Genomic DNA, 14,792 nt, shown 5'->3' with positions numbered 1-14,792 from the left:
AGTCTTATTGCATGCAAGTGTGAAATACAATTTTCTACGATATCTGTAGTAGGAATTACTGAATTTGGAACTTTGATGGAGTGCCCTACTGACCTCCTTAAAGGGTGAACCAGTTGGAATCCCTCCACCAACATATGAGAATGCCTATTTTCCCTACACCTTTATCCCTACCCTTGTGTTATAAACTTTTAGAATTCAGTTTTAAATGTATCAAATTTTATATTTATAGAACTTAATATTTAATTTTATCAAGAATCTTTATTTGCCTACCTTTGAATGTCATACAGTTCTCCATGGCTTGGTAATGAAAAAGCCATCCTTTGTCTCCTCTCCTCCTCCTATCCAGTTTCCACTTCTTAGAATAAAGAGTTGTGACTTTTTGAAGCTTATTTAATATTTACCTAATTCTTTTTTCTTTTTCTTTTTTTTTTTGAGACAGGGTCTCACTCTTGTCGCCCAGGCTAGAGTGCAGTGGTGTGATCTCAGCTCACTGCAACCCCCGCCTTCCTGGTTTGATCAATTCTTGGGAACCCCAAGTAGCTGGGACTGCAGGCACACACCACCATACCAGGCTAATTTTTGTATTTTTAGTAGAGTTGAGGTTCCGCTAGGTTGGCCATGCTGGTCTCGAACTTCTGGCCTCAAGTGATCCACCCACCTCAGCCTCCCAAATTGCTGGGATTACAGAGGTGAGCCACCACACCTGGCCCTCATTATTTCTAAATAGCATCCTTACATTGACATTTTAAGTTTTTCAGTCTTAGGCTTTAACTATTGACCTTACACTGGGGAATATGACAATTTAACTGATCATTTAACACCCTGCGGCTTCCCAAAACAGAAATACTTCCATTCTCACATCCTTCTTACACAGTTATATTATTTGTTTAGCTCAACATTCAGTGCTTGCATTATTATGACTACATAAACTCTATCTACACAAGGCCCTCGCTGTATAACATGACTACTGTTTTCTTTCTTGCACACCCTCTTCCCCCTGCCCCAGAGCACAGGCAAAGATCCATTACTTTGGAGGGAGGAGAAGCAGCAAAGTCCCTCTGCCTCTTGGGGATGTAGAGGAAATGCTCCCTGTGCTCTGACCAGGTTAAGATCCTCTGATGCTGAGGAAGAGGAGAAGATGACACCTTCCTCTCTCCTTGTGGGCATAGGATCCTACAGGAGGACCACAGGGCAGTCAGCTACCTCTGTGGGAGGAGGCGCAAGAGTCCTGAGGAAGCTGCACCCTTAAGGTCTAGCAACACAGAACCTACCTAAGGACAACAGGCACGCCCCCCTCACTTTCCAACTGTCCTCTAATGTGAATAACACGCAACAGCAGATGACCTCTGTGGGAGGAACAAGAACACAGACAGTGACTCCCACAGAGGTGCAATGACGTGGTAAGAGCTGAAAGCTACAGGGGAGGTAGGAACTCAGAGAAAAACCCTTCCTTCTGCACCTAAACCCCAACTCGAAGCAAATGAACAGCAGCCCATCACTGAAGGAATTTGAAACTTGTGAGGCATTGAAGGCACAGGCCCAAACACTGAACAAAACCTTAACCCAAATCGACTCGTACTAGACTGAACACCTCCTGCCTATCAACAGCCTAAGAGGAGGTATGCCCATTTTCAGGAGTATGTCTTTATTTCAATGTCTGTTGTTCTTTTTAAAACTGATGTATAATAGTTGTACATATTTTGGGGGGTACATGTGATATCTTATGCATGTATACAATGTAAAATAAACAAATCAGAGTAACTGGGATAGCCATCACCTCAAATATTTATCTTTTGTTTTTCTTTGGGTGGGGAAGAAGAGGCAGGGCCTTGTTCTGTTGCTTGGGCTAGAGTGCAGTGGCATGATCTTGGCTCACTGCAACCTCCGCCTCCTGGGCTCAAGCAATCCTCCCACCTCAGCCTCCCCAGCAGCTGGGACCACAGATGTGCACCACCATGCCCAGCTAATTTTTGTATTTTTTTGTAGAGATGTGGTTTCACCATGTTGCCCAGGCTATATCTTTGTGTTGGGAATATTACAATTCTTCTCTTAAAGACTAGCTACTTTGAAATACACAATAAATTACTAACTATAATTTCCCTACTGTACTATCAAATACTAGAACTTATTCCTTCTATTAGTAATTGTATTTTTGTGCCCCTTAATCAACCTCTCTTCATCCATCCATCTTCATCCAACCTCCCTCCCTCCATCCTTTCTAAGCTCTGGTATGTTATTCTACTTACCACTTCTATGAAATCAACCTTTTTAGCTCCCATGTATGATTGAGAACATGTAATATTTGTCTATGACTGGCTTATTTCACTTAACATTAATGAACTCCAGTTCCATTCATGTTGCTGAAAATAACAGGATTTCATTAATTTTCTGGTTGAGTAATATTCCACTGTATGGACCACATTTTCTTTATCCATTCACCTGCTGATGGACACGGGTTGATTCCACATCTTGGCCATTATGAATAGTGCTTAAACATAGGGGTATGAACAGGCCTTCAATATACTGATTTCCTTTTGGATATATACCAAATAGTGGGATTGCAAGATCATATGGTAGTTCTGATTTTAGTTTTTTGAGGGACCTCCACACTGTTCTCCATAGTAGCTGTGCCAATTTACATTTCCACCAGCAGTGTGCTAGGGTTCCCCTTTCTCCATACCCTCCCCAGCATTTGTTTTCTTTTTGATAACGGCCATTTTAATTGGGGTGAGGTTGATATCTCATTGTGACAATCTCTGCTATTCTTAACATGATGTACAACATCCAAATAAACTTATGAGACCCACTAAAACGCAAGGAAAAATCACTCACTGCCAAGAGGGCAGGCAATCAAGAGGCCAAGTGTCAGACAGCGCTTGTGCTGAAGCTGTCAGGAGGGCCTTTCACAGAACTGTGATTAAAAGGGGAAGGCAACTGGTGAAGGTGGTAACAGAATACACAGATGGAGAGTCTCAGCAGAGAAATGAAGTCAGACAGGAATGTGAGAAAGGGAAAACATGCTATTAAAGATGAAGAATGTTTGATGAGCTCAACAATACACAGCTCAGATGGACACAGGTGAAGAAAAAAAAAATCTGTGCATTTGAAAATAGGTAAATAGAAGTTACCTGAACTAAAATACAAAGAGAAAAAACAAGTGAGAAAAACTGAAGAATTAAAGAGCTGTGGCACAACACCAAATAATCTAAAATATGTATAATTGGAGTCTCAAAAACAGAAGAGATAGATAAAAGGACAAAGTGTTTTAAAAAAATAGTAGATAATTTTGCAGTAATAATGAAAGATAGCAAACCATAGATTCACTAAGCTCAGTGAAACCCAAAGCAGAGTAAATACCAAAAAAGAAACACACACACACGCTTCTAAATGTATTGTAGCTGAGTTGTTTAAAAGATAAAGGGAAAACATTAAAGGATGCCATGAAAAAAATTACATATAATACATCAAAGATAAAATGTATGTCAGAAGGTATGCAAGTGGAAGATAATGAGTGACATCTTTAAGGGAAACAAACTTGAGCCCATCCAGAATTCTACAGCCAGTGAAAATACCTTGGGAAAATGAAGTCAAAAGACTGCAGACAAAAGCTGAGAGGACTTAGAGCCAGCAGACCTGCACTCCAAGAGGTTAAAGAAATTCTTCAGGCAGAAGGAATATGGTATCAAATGAAAACTTGGACCTAAAACTTGGAATTAAATACATGGAGAGTGCTGAAAGTGATAAAAATATGTGTACATATAGGGCATTTTTTCTTATTTTTACTCACTTTAAAAGCTGATTGGCAGCTTCTTTTTTAGGTATTCAGAAAATGTTTCTTTCTTATTAAATAAAACATTACTTGGCAATTTTTTTTTTTTGCTGTAATCACTGCAAATTAAAAAAATCATTCAATTCTTCCAGGAGTCCCCTAAAGACAATGAGGATAAAGGGTCCATTATAAAGCCAGAAGCAGGCTTTTCATCTGACAAATGCATCCGCAATACTATTTCCCAAGCAGAAATTCTAGGCCAAGGTGGCTGGCAAACATCAACAAGAGTGAGTAAGTATCCACTGTGTGCCAAGCATGAGGGACACACAAGATTCACCATGGGCACCCTTCAAAATTCAATAGGAAAGTGGCAATTTAAACAGCCAGCCAGTTGATCATCAATATTAATGGTTAAGTAATCTCTGTTACCAATGAGATTCCTGTTGAATGGAAATGCAGACTTTTGGCAAATATGCATGAGTAAGTAAATGAATACTTGCCAATGTAAAAAAATGCAAGATAAAATTAGTAAGTGTTATGGGGGCAGATCATAGGATCTAAGCAGTCTGAAGGATTAAAGGAGCTACAAAAGAAGATGCCAGAGGAAACAACCAGGAACTGGCGTATGGTACAGAATGATGCCTCGTCCACAGTGGAGGGAGGCCATGGTTCCAGATAAGGTTTTAGAGAAGGTATCGGTTTTGAGGATCATGGGTCATGAATGTAAATGAGACCAAAGAATAAATTGCAGACGTATCTAAATTGGAAGAAAACAATCACATCAGAAAAAAGGGAAACAAAATATTAATGAGGCAAACAAAACAGACAAACCTTAATATGCTGAAGGACAGACCTCTTTTTAATCTTATTCTTCTACGGTTTGCTATGGAGAACAACTTGTGACTTGTTAAAGTTCAACTAAATATGAATGAATATTCCAAATTACAGATTGTATATATCTGATCAATAATGAATCTTCACAGACTGAACTAGCACATGAAGTTCTAAAGCTAAATAAACAGGGCAGTCACAAAGTTCTATGTAGTATTTAGTTTAGAACTATAAAAAAGCCTACATGACCAGTTCCTGATGTCTGATTGTATGTTCTGTGAAGTGTTATAGGTCACTCACTTGAGTGTCCATGGCCTGAGTCTCAGATGAGTAGTCTTTTTTGTTCATCTTAAAAGATATTGTTAGTTTGTGCCAGGGTCACTTGGATCCCCATTTCCGGATCTTCATTCTTTTATGTGGATTCTTATCTCCACCTGGCCTGTCTTTCCACCAGAAGAACTTCCCTTCACATTTCTTGTTGGGTAGGTCTAAGGGGGCGGAGTTCTTTCAAGTTTTCTGTATGACTGGAAATCTTCACATTACCTTCATTTTTGAAGGATATTTTCTCTGGCTATAGAATTCAAGGTCTGTGATGTTTTTCTTTGGGCACTTTAAAGATGTTGGTTCGCTATCTTCTTGACTGCACTGTTTCCAACAAAAGGTCTGCTGTCATCCTTAACTTTGTGCCTCTGTAGATACTCTGCCTTTTTTCCTTCTTGTTTAACATTTCTTTATTATCGGTTTTGAGCAATACAATTATCATGTGCCTTAATGTAGTTTTCTTCATGTTTCTTATACTCAGGGTTTGCTAAGCTTTCAGATATCTGGATTCATGGTTTTCATTAAATTTGAAAAAGCTGAGTGCAGTGGCTCACGCCTATAATCCCAACACTTTGGGAAGCCGAGGCAGGTGGATCACTTGAGGCCAGGAGTTCGAGACCAGCCTGGCCAACATGGTGAAACCCCATCTCTACTAAAAATACAAAAATTAGCCAGGCTTGGTGGTACACGCCTGTAATCCCAGCTACTTGGGAGGCTGAAGCACGAGAATCGCTTGAACCCAGCAGATGGAGTATGCAGTGAGCTGAGATTGCACCACTGTACTCCAGCCTGGGTGACAGAGCAAGACCTTGTCTCAAAAATAAAAATAATAGGCCGGGCACGGTGGCTCATGCCTGTAATCCCAGCACTTTGGGAGGCCGAGGCGGACGGATCATGAGGTCAGGAGATCGAGACCATCTGGCTAACACGATGAAACCCCGTCTCTACTAAAAATACAAAAACTTAGCCGGGCATGGTGGCGGGTGCCTGTAGTCCTAGCTACTCGGAAGGCTGAGGCAAGAGAATGGCGTAAACCCGGGAGGTGGAGCTTGCATTGAGCGGAGATCGTGCCACTGCACTCCAGCCTGGGCAACAGAGCAAGACTCTGTCTCAAAATAAATACATACATAAATAAATAAAATAATAATAGATAAATTTGAAAACATTTGATCATTATTTCTGTATGTTTTTCGTCCCTCCTCTCTTCTGGGAACTCCAATTATATCTATATTAGGCCATCTGAAGTTGTCCCGCAGCTCACTGATTCTCTATTCATTCCTATGTCTTCATGTTCACTCATCTTTTCTTCTACAGTCTGTCACTAATTTCATCTAGTATATATTTCATCTGAGATATTATAGATTTCATTTCCTAAAGTTTCATTTTGGTCTTTTACAAAATCTGCCATGTCTTGATTTAACTTTTGTACATAAAAAATACAGTTATAACAACTATTTTAATGTCATTGCTAATTCTAAGGTCTATATCAGTTCTGGGTCAGTGGTTTTGATTGCTTCATTGCTTCCCTCATTATGGACCATATTTATATGTATTCATTTATTCACAGTATTCATTTATTGGATGGCAGATATTGTGAATTTTACCTTGTTGGATGCCAGATATTTTTATATTCCTATAAATACTGTTGAGTTTTGTTCTAGGATACAGTGACTTAGAAATGGTGTGATCTGTTTGGGGCTTGCTTTTAGGGTGAGACCAGAGCCATGTTTAGTCTAGGGCTAATTATTCCCCACCACTGAGGCAAAATCCTCCTGAGTCCTTCAACCAAAACCTATGAATTATGGGGTTTTCAACTCTCACAGCTGGTGTGAACAGATCCTACTCCCAGCCTTGTGTGAGCACCAAACACTGTTTTCTCAATCATTTCAGGTGTTCTTTCCCCAGGCTTGGTAGCTTCCTCACAACTCTTCGAACTGAGACAGGCTACTGGCTACACCTGGGTTCCCCCTGTGTTGCCCAACCCGAAACTCTGTTCAGGGAGAAGAAGGTGGGCAATCACAAGGCTCACCTCACTTGTTTCTGGTTTCTCAGAGATCAGTATCCTTCACAGCCTGATACCCTGATTGGCAAGCTGTTAGTATATGGGTAGGGTTTACTGATTACAAGCTTCACTGTAAGATAATCTGCCTGGACCATTTCACTGGGCCCTAACAGCAGTATTTTTAGGTTTTATCTCTTGGGCTGAACAGATTTCCTTAAGAAACATCCTACCCATTGCTTAGAGAGCACACACCTGGCTGATAGGGTTCTTTACTATGTGGCTGAAGGCACTGCAGGCAGTCTCAAGACATACCACAGTGAAAAGTGTAGGTAGCTCTGAGGTAACGCAGCATGAAAAAAAAAAACAAAAAAAGAAAAGTATAGGTAGCTCATATTACAAAGGGCTGATTTCTGAAATATAAAGAGCTTCTATAAATCAAAGAGGAAAAAATCTATGCAATTCAATGGAAAAACAGGCCCCCCAAAATGAATACGTGATTTAAATAAAAATATAGATGACTCTTTTCTTAAAAGAAAAATAAAAGCATACTCAACAATATTTTACTATACACATTACAGGCCAGGTGCGGTGGCTCATGCCTGTAATCCCAGCAATTTGGGAGTGCGAGGTGGGTGGATCACTTGAGGTCAGGAGTTCGAGACCAGCCTGGTCAATATGGTGAAACCCCCGTCTTTACTAAAAATACAAAAATTAGCCAGGTGTGGCAGTGCATACCTGTAATCCCAGTTACTTGCGAGGCTGAGGCATGAGTATCGCTTGAACCTGGGAGGCAGAGATTGCAGTAAGCCGAGATCACTGCACTCCAGCCTGGGAGACAGAGTGAGACTCTGTTTCTAAATAAATAAATAAAATAATATATACATTACAGTGCCCTTGTGTAATAAAGAAACCAATGTATAAAAAAAGTATTTTAATATGAAAATATAAATTAAAATCACCTTGAGATATTATCACCTGTCTTACTGGCAAAGATTCAGTTATTTGACAAAGGGACTTTGAGCTTAAAATAACCGATTGAGCATACTTGCTTGCTTTTACTAGTCCACTAAAACAGCAATAAAGAGTTTTAAACTTCTTTATCTAACAGGCAAGAAGAAAAGGAGATAAAATAACAGTAAACACTGTTGGAATTCATGAAGCAGATGAATGAGTAGTGACTTTGCACACCCAAAAAGTCTGATTCTTAGGTTAGAAATTGAGAAAACCAAGAAGCAACCAGTTTATACTATGGAGTTCCCCCAAGAACTTCGGAACTGGCCATTGTGGTTATCTCTGGAAGTAAAGTTGAGGGTGACAATAACACCAAGAAGACTGCTTGAAAGTCAATTTTCAGAAAGTCGGACACTGGATTATCCAATACTGTGTTACCAAATCACTCCCAAACTGAGTGGCTTAAAACAGCAATTGTTATCTCACTGTTTCTGTGGATCATGCATTCAGGAGTGACTTGATTGGGTAGCTCAGGGTCAGATGTCAGCTGAGACTGCACTCACGTGAAAGCTTGACAGGAGTTTGCAGTCACTTCCAAGGCAGCTCACTTCCAAGGCTGACAGGCTGCAGGCTAGGTATTGGCAAGAGGCCTCAGTTCCTCCCTGTGTGGGCCTCTCTCAGAGCTGAGTGTCCACATAGCATGATGCCTGGCTTCCCCCAGAGTGAGTGATCCCAGAGACCATGGTGAAAGCTGCAAAGCTGTTTATAACGTAGACTTGGAAGTCACTTTTGCCATATCCTATCTGTCACACAGATCAGCCCTGATGTGTTAACGGGAGGGGACTGGCCCCAAGGGGAGGAACCCCAGGCAGTGAGAATCACTGGGGGCCATTTGGGATGATGGCTACCTCAGATGTGGAGCTCTCCTCTTCACCCCATCTCCTACTCTGAATAATCACATGACTTTCCCATCACCTCCCTAAAAGAAGATTCCAAGTCTATTATCTAGAAAGACCCAAAACACGATTTCTCAACTGTGGTACCCCATTGTTGAGGGTGAGGAATTATAATAAAAACAAGGAGGTATGCGAACGTCTTTTCTTCAGTAATCTGAAGTGTTTCCTTTATTATATGCTAAATTGCTGTATGTACTTGGGTTTGTTTATTTATGGGTTTACTAACTTGTTTCATTAATGTATCTAGGTTGGTATGATAATGTTTTATTATTAAAGTTTATATCCATTAGGGACTGTCTCTTATTACTCTTCTTTTTTGGCAACTGTCTTCTGAAATCATAGCTACATGCAAACAATTCTGGAGCTCCAAATTTCTAAAGAATTATACCGCAAAAAAAAAAAAAAAAGAATTATAACACAGTGGGTTTCTTGGGACAGATCGAAAACATTCAGATACCAGAAAGCTCACTATTCCATTAATAAGAAAATCATAAGTAATCATGAACATACAAGAAGTATGAAATTGTGCCCAATTAATTAATTGGTAGTAAGGTCCTTTTCCCTTAAGAGAACTATAGTCTAGTTACATAAAGGAGATATACAACCAGAGAATACAAGTTAATGGTTTCCGCAACTGGCTTTACAAACAGCGGTTGACATCTAATATTTGACAAAATATTTTGCTTCAAAATAAATATCTTCTTACTTGTAACAAAAGCAGCTGGAGAAGATGATCATAGCAATTATGCAGACAGCCATAGAAATGAGCAAAACCAGCCATCGAATGCTGCCATCAAAAAACGGACCTGACAATAAAAGTAAACAATGTAAACAATTGAAATGAAAAAATAATCTGACGTGTTCAATTCTAGGTAGCCTGGTTACTGTAAAACCAGAGAAGATATTTGAGAAGCATGCTCCGACTTTTCTCGGCTAACCTACCTATGACAACAGGGGGCAGTGTGGGTTGCAAATACTGGTTACATAAATTGGTCCGACAACATTCTATTGTCCGGCGTAGCTGGGCTTTTGGAGAATCCTAAAAGAAGAGTAATGATAAAATTAGAAATGGTTTGGTATTTTAAACTGATATGTCTTTTTAGTACTCATAAAATACAATTTCTAATTCAGTGAGTGAAAGGGGCCTGCAAATTTTATATGTAAAAACAGATTATTGAAAGATTAAAATTTGTGCTGAAATAGTGAAGACTGCAAAATGGCTTTTCTTAAGAACATATCTATGTGGATGGTGTGTTAGACACTAGATTAGAACACCAAACCCGAACTTAGGTAATTACAATCATAAACTGGTCTGGTACATATAATCTCACTGTGGTACTGAGATGTGGATGAGATTTAAGATCAGACTAAAAAGTGGAGGGTGTCGTAGTCCAAAGAAAAGGCTGGTTAGCAAGGCAGCTGAGCGTGCAGAGGCGCTGCAGACCCTGCCTACCCCAGCCACGTTGGAAGTCATGAGCCTGATGCGGAGGCAAGTTGAGCATCCTTGGTGAGGGAAGGACAAACTACAGAAAGCATTCCTGAGAGCTGATTACAGACCACCAGCCAGCAAGGAGACTGTCCCTAAGAGAGCAGAAAGCTAGCACAGAGAAGGACACAGTCACTGGAAGGGCAGCAGCACTTGCATGTGATGTTTTATTGGATTAACAACACAATATCTGACAAGTTGAATGCTGCAGCCTGGGGAGAACTGCCATTCTGACCAACATGTGAATAGCGAAGAACTGTTTGTCACTACACAAGTAACAAGAATGTAAGCGGAAATTAAGGAAAAGCCTCAGTATAATCAGCTATGACTTTAAAAAGGTAAACATGAGCCCGTGACTTCAGATTCTGTTGGGAAGATGGTCAAGAGCATCTGGAAATGTCCAAATACATATTTTATATTTTAAATGAAGTTTTATTAATAACTTTTAAACAATTTTTACTTTTAAATGATCATAAGGAGAGAGAGAAAAAAGTTAGGGTTAAACTGGAGAGTCTGAAATAATCCCAGATTCAGAGAAAACACATGGAGGAGGAAATGAAAATCATATAACTAACGATGAATGAAAGAAGTGCCAAGCATCCAAAAATGGTTCCAGGAAAGCTAAAATGAGCTTGGCCTTGCAGAAGAGAAAAGTGCAAAGAAAAACCAAGAAAGGGTTTCTTTGGCAGCATGGGGTTTCTCCAAGCAACACATGTACTGCTGACATGACAGTGGATGATAAGGAGAAAAACAAACAATTCTTCAACTCCTGTCTTGTTTTTTCTTCTCTATGAAGGATGCTGACAGGGATGACGAAGGTAGCTCAAACACTACTAAGTGGGAAACGACATCCCAAATGTACGAAGAGATCTTACAATGCGTTTGTATTCCTTATGAGTTCCTATATTCTAACCTAGGTGAATTATATCCCAGGAAGATGAAAGCCCTTGTAAGAGAGATGGCTGAAAGACAGGTGTAATTTAAAGACTTTAGAAAGATGGAGTGTTGGAAACGATAGATAACGGAATGTTATATTTTTATATAAACATTTTATATAAACATGTGTATATGTTTATATATATGTTATATATGTGTGTGTTATATATGTCCCTTTTCTTTAAAAGGGAAAGAAAGTAGACTTTAAACTGGGTGTGGTGGCTACTTGGGAGGCTGAGGCATGAGGATCACTTGAACCTAGGAGTTCAAGTCCAGCCTGGGCAATGTAGTGAGACCCTATCTCTAAAAATAATAATAATTTTTTAAAAGAAGCCAAAAATAGACTCTGCCAACAGATTAAGGAGCACAGTATTACAGAAAATACAAGGGTTTTGGAATCAAACAGTTTGAATCCTAGCTTTGCCAGTTGTTCACTTTGTGACCTTGAGCAAGTAATTTATCTCTGGGCTTTAGTGTGCTAAAAAATACAGGTTAAAAAAAGATGAACTGGGAACAGTGGCTCACACCTGTAATCCTAGCACTTTGGGAAGCTGAAGCGGCAGAATGGCTTAAGCGGAGGAGTTTGAGATCAGGCTGGGCAAAATAGTGAGACCCCATCTCTAAAAAAATTTTTAAATCAGCCAGGTGTGGTGGTACACGCCTGTGGTCCCAGCTACTCAGGAGGCTGAGGTGGGAGGATCACTTGAACCCAGGAGTTTGAGGCTGCAGTGAGCTGTGATTGCACCACTGCACTCCAGCCTGGGTGATGGAGCAATACCCTGTCTTTAAAAAAATCTGCTCTATAGAGTAGTTGGGGGGAAACAAGGTAGAATATACTGAATCCCCAGGATACTATACACATATAACAAATATTCAATAAATTAACTTCCCTTCCTCTTGCTTGACATGACTCCCAGATGAGATTGTAGACTAAGCCAAAAAACTTATAAGTCCCTAAAGACCCAGTGTGGCTTCACTAAAAATAAGCAACACCTGACTCATCTCACGTCTGTCTTACTCAGGTTAACTATGTATCTGGGTAGGCAAAAATTGGGTTTGTCGAGATTATGAATTTGGGTGACAAAGCCTTTCCTTTTCCTGCACTCTCCACCCGTACCCTCTGCCCAAGTCAATTTTGTATTTCTAGATTTATGTGGGGAATATGAATTTTTGTGGGAAACAAATTTACTTGGCACTTATGAAGTAAGTGATTCTGACTTAAATAAACGTATTCAGTGTGCTCGGACTGGAGACAGTATATGAGGAAGAAACTGACGCCAAGTTACAAGGAATGGCAGTGAGGTTTCTGAAAAATAATTTATCCTATAGGAGGAAACAGAATAAGCACAATTTACCAATACAGCCTGGGGAGTGGAAGAACGCGAGGCCTGGTGAGAGGCACTCACATCTGTTCTGTGCCACACCTGGTAATGCGTGAAGACACTGGGGAAAGGGTTAGGATGAGCATGACAGAGCTGTGCTTGGGTGAGTGCTGTGCTTGGGTGACGTTTACCAAGAAATACAGAAAGTTAGATAAGTGCTGGTCAAAATTCTTGCTGGTGTAACCCAATTCTTAAAAGCAACGTATCCTTCACGTATTTTTCAGGTGACACTTAAAAATTTTCACCATAAATTTAAATGGCTGCAATATATTAATAATTTCTGGCTTACTGTACATAATGACACTTTGACATAGAATTGTTACCTCATTTTGAAATAGAAGTGTTACATCATTTTTTAATGCATTCAGTAGAATCTAAATAGCATTGCAATTTGATACCCATTATCATCATTTTAAAGAATAAATGAACAAATGCTTCTTTTAGCAATGAGAAATTTTACACTAGAACTCTTATTTCTCCTTGAACTCTTATTTCCTTTCAATATCTCCCATGATAATTACGTCCTAAAGTAATATATAACTGTCCACATCAAAGATAAGTACATAAAAATTCTTTTATTTCCTATAACTGTATGTCTTTAAGTCTTAGAAAATTATTCTAGTTTATCATAATCATTATTAGCATAAGATTGATCAAAACAATATATATGTTACAATCTTCATTAAATACAAACTTAAGAAAATGTTATTGGAAAGGGCATTTTTTCTTTTTCTTTTTTTTTATGATACAAGATCTGGTTATCACTCCGCACACTAGAGTGGAGTTGCATGATCTCAGCTCACTACAACCTCTGCCTCCCAGCCTCAAGTCATCCTCCCACCTCAGCATTTTTTTTTTTTTTCTTTTCTTTTTTGAGACGGAGTCTCGCTCTGTTACCCAGGCTAGAGTGCAGTGGTGCTATCTCGGCTCACTGCAACCTCCAGCTCCTGGGTTCAAACAATTCTCCTGCCTCAGCCTCCCAAGTAGCTGGGATTACAGGAATGTGCCACCACGCCCGGCTAATTTTTGTATTTCTAATAGAGACGGGGTTTCACCATGTTGGCCAGGCTAGTCTGAAACTCCTGACCTCAGGTGATCCACCTGCCTTGGCCTCCCAAAGTGCTAGAATTACAGGCGTGAGCCACCAGGCCCAGCTAATTTTTGTAGAGATGGGGTTCTGCCATGTTGCCCAGGCTGGTCTCAAACTTGTGAGCTCAAGCGATCTGCCTGCCTCAGCCTCCAAAAGTGCTGGGATTACAGGCATGAGCCACTGCACCTGGCTAGGCATTTCTTAATGATATGGATGGGACTTTTAAAACAAATCAGTTCATGAATTCATGAATAAAAATTACTGCTAGAGTGAGAAGATTCATCATTAATCTTATTCTTATTTTTCCTTTTGTCATCATCAAGACAATGTATTCACATAAGCAAGATGATGATCACGGAAGAAGACTATTATACCATTGTCCCATAATTTTTTTTTTTTTTTGGATGGAGTTTTGCTCTTGCTGCCTAGGCTGGGGAGTGCAATGGCATGATTTTGGCTCACTGCAACCTCCACCTCCTGTGTTCAAGCAATTCTCCTGTCTCAGCCTCCCAAGTAGCTGGGATTAAAGGCACGCACCACCACGCCCGACTAAGTTTTGTATTATCAGTAGAGACGGGGTGTCGCCATGTTGATCAGGCTGGTCTCTACGTCCTGACCTCAGATGATCTGCTCGCCTCGGCCTCCCGAAGTGCTGGGATTACAGGCTGGGGCCACCGTGCCACCACGATCAGCCCATAATTGTTTAAAGTCCTTCCAAAGCATATGCTAAAAGTGCCATAAAGATCCTATCATCGAAAATTATTTTCAATGATCCAGCAACTTGGTTGAAAGCAAACAGTTGAAAACCATCTGTCATGTAAACACTTATTTGATATCCCGACATAGCCTACACTGATGCCTTTACTTCGAATTACAACACCGTTTGGAAACTTGAAGTTTTACACCTCAGGCCTTCTATTTGTAAACTAGGAGGGGTTGACTATGAAAAGTGACTAAGGGAAAGAGAACTGCTTGAGAAGTTCTGTTCTCAGGCAGAGAAATATTCAGCAACAGGACCTACTGAAGTTTAGGATCCAAAAACTGATTCCCTTAAAACTATCAACGTGC

General features: G+C 40.0%; 1 protein-coding gene across 15 annotated transcripts in view; it reads right to left on the bottom strand.

Annotated features, from left to right (window-relative positions):
- Positions 1-14,792, bottom strand: part of BMPR1A (bone morphogenetic protein receptor type 1A) — a 169,189-nt gene that overhangs the window by 15,181 nt on the left and 139,216 nt on the right. For 14 of the 15 annotated variants that reach the window (XM_063780812.1, XM_063780811.1, XM_063780799.1 and 11 more), the window contains 2 exons: positions 9,773-9,869; positions 9,537-9,636 (listed from right to left, as the gene is read on the bottom strand). In XM_063780812.1, the coding sequence (XP_063636882.1) occupies positions 9,537-9,636; positions 9,773-9,869 (197 nt within the window). Of the gene's footprint in view, positions 1-1,271; positions 1,347-9,536; positions 9,637-9,772; positions 9,870-14,792 lie in introns of all 15 variants that reach the window. The other variant, XM_063780813.1, reaches the window with a different exon arrangement.

Source organism: Pan troglodytes, chromosome 8, assembly GCF_028858775.2.
Source record: "Pan troglodytes isolate AG18354 chromosome 8, NHGRI_mPanTro3-v2.0_pri, whole genome shotgun sequence".
Lineage (NCBI taxonomy): Eukaryota > Metazoa > Chordata > Mammalia > Primates > Hominidae > Pan > Pan troglodytes.
The sequence above is the reverse complement of the archived record's forward strand: the minus strand, read 5'-3'. Positions and strand labels throughout refer to the sequence as shown.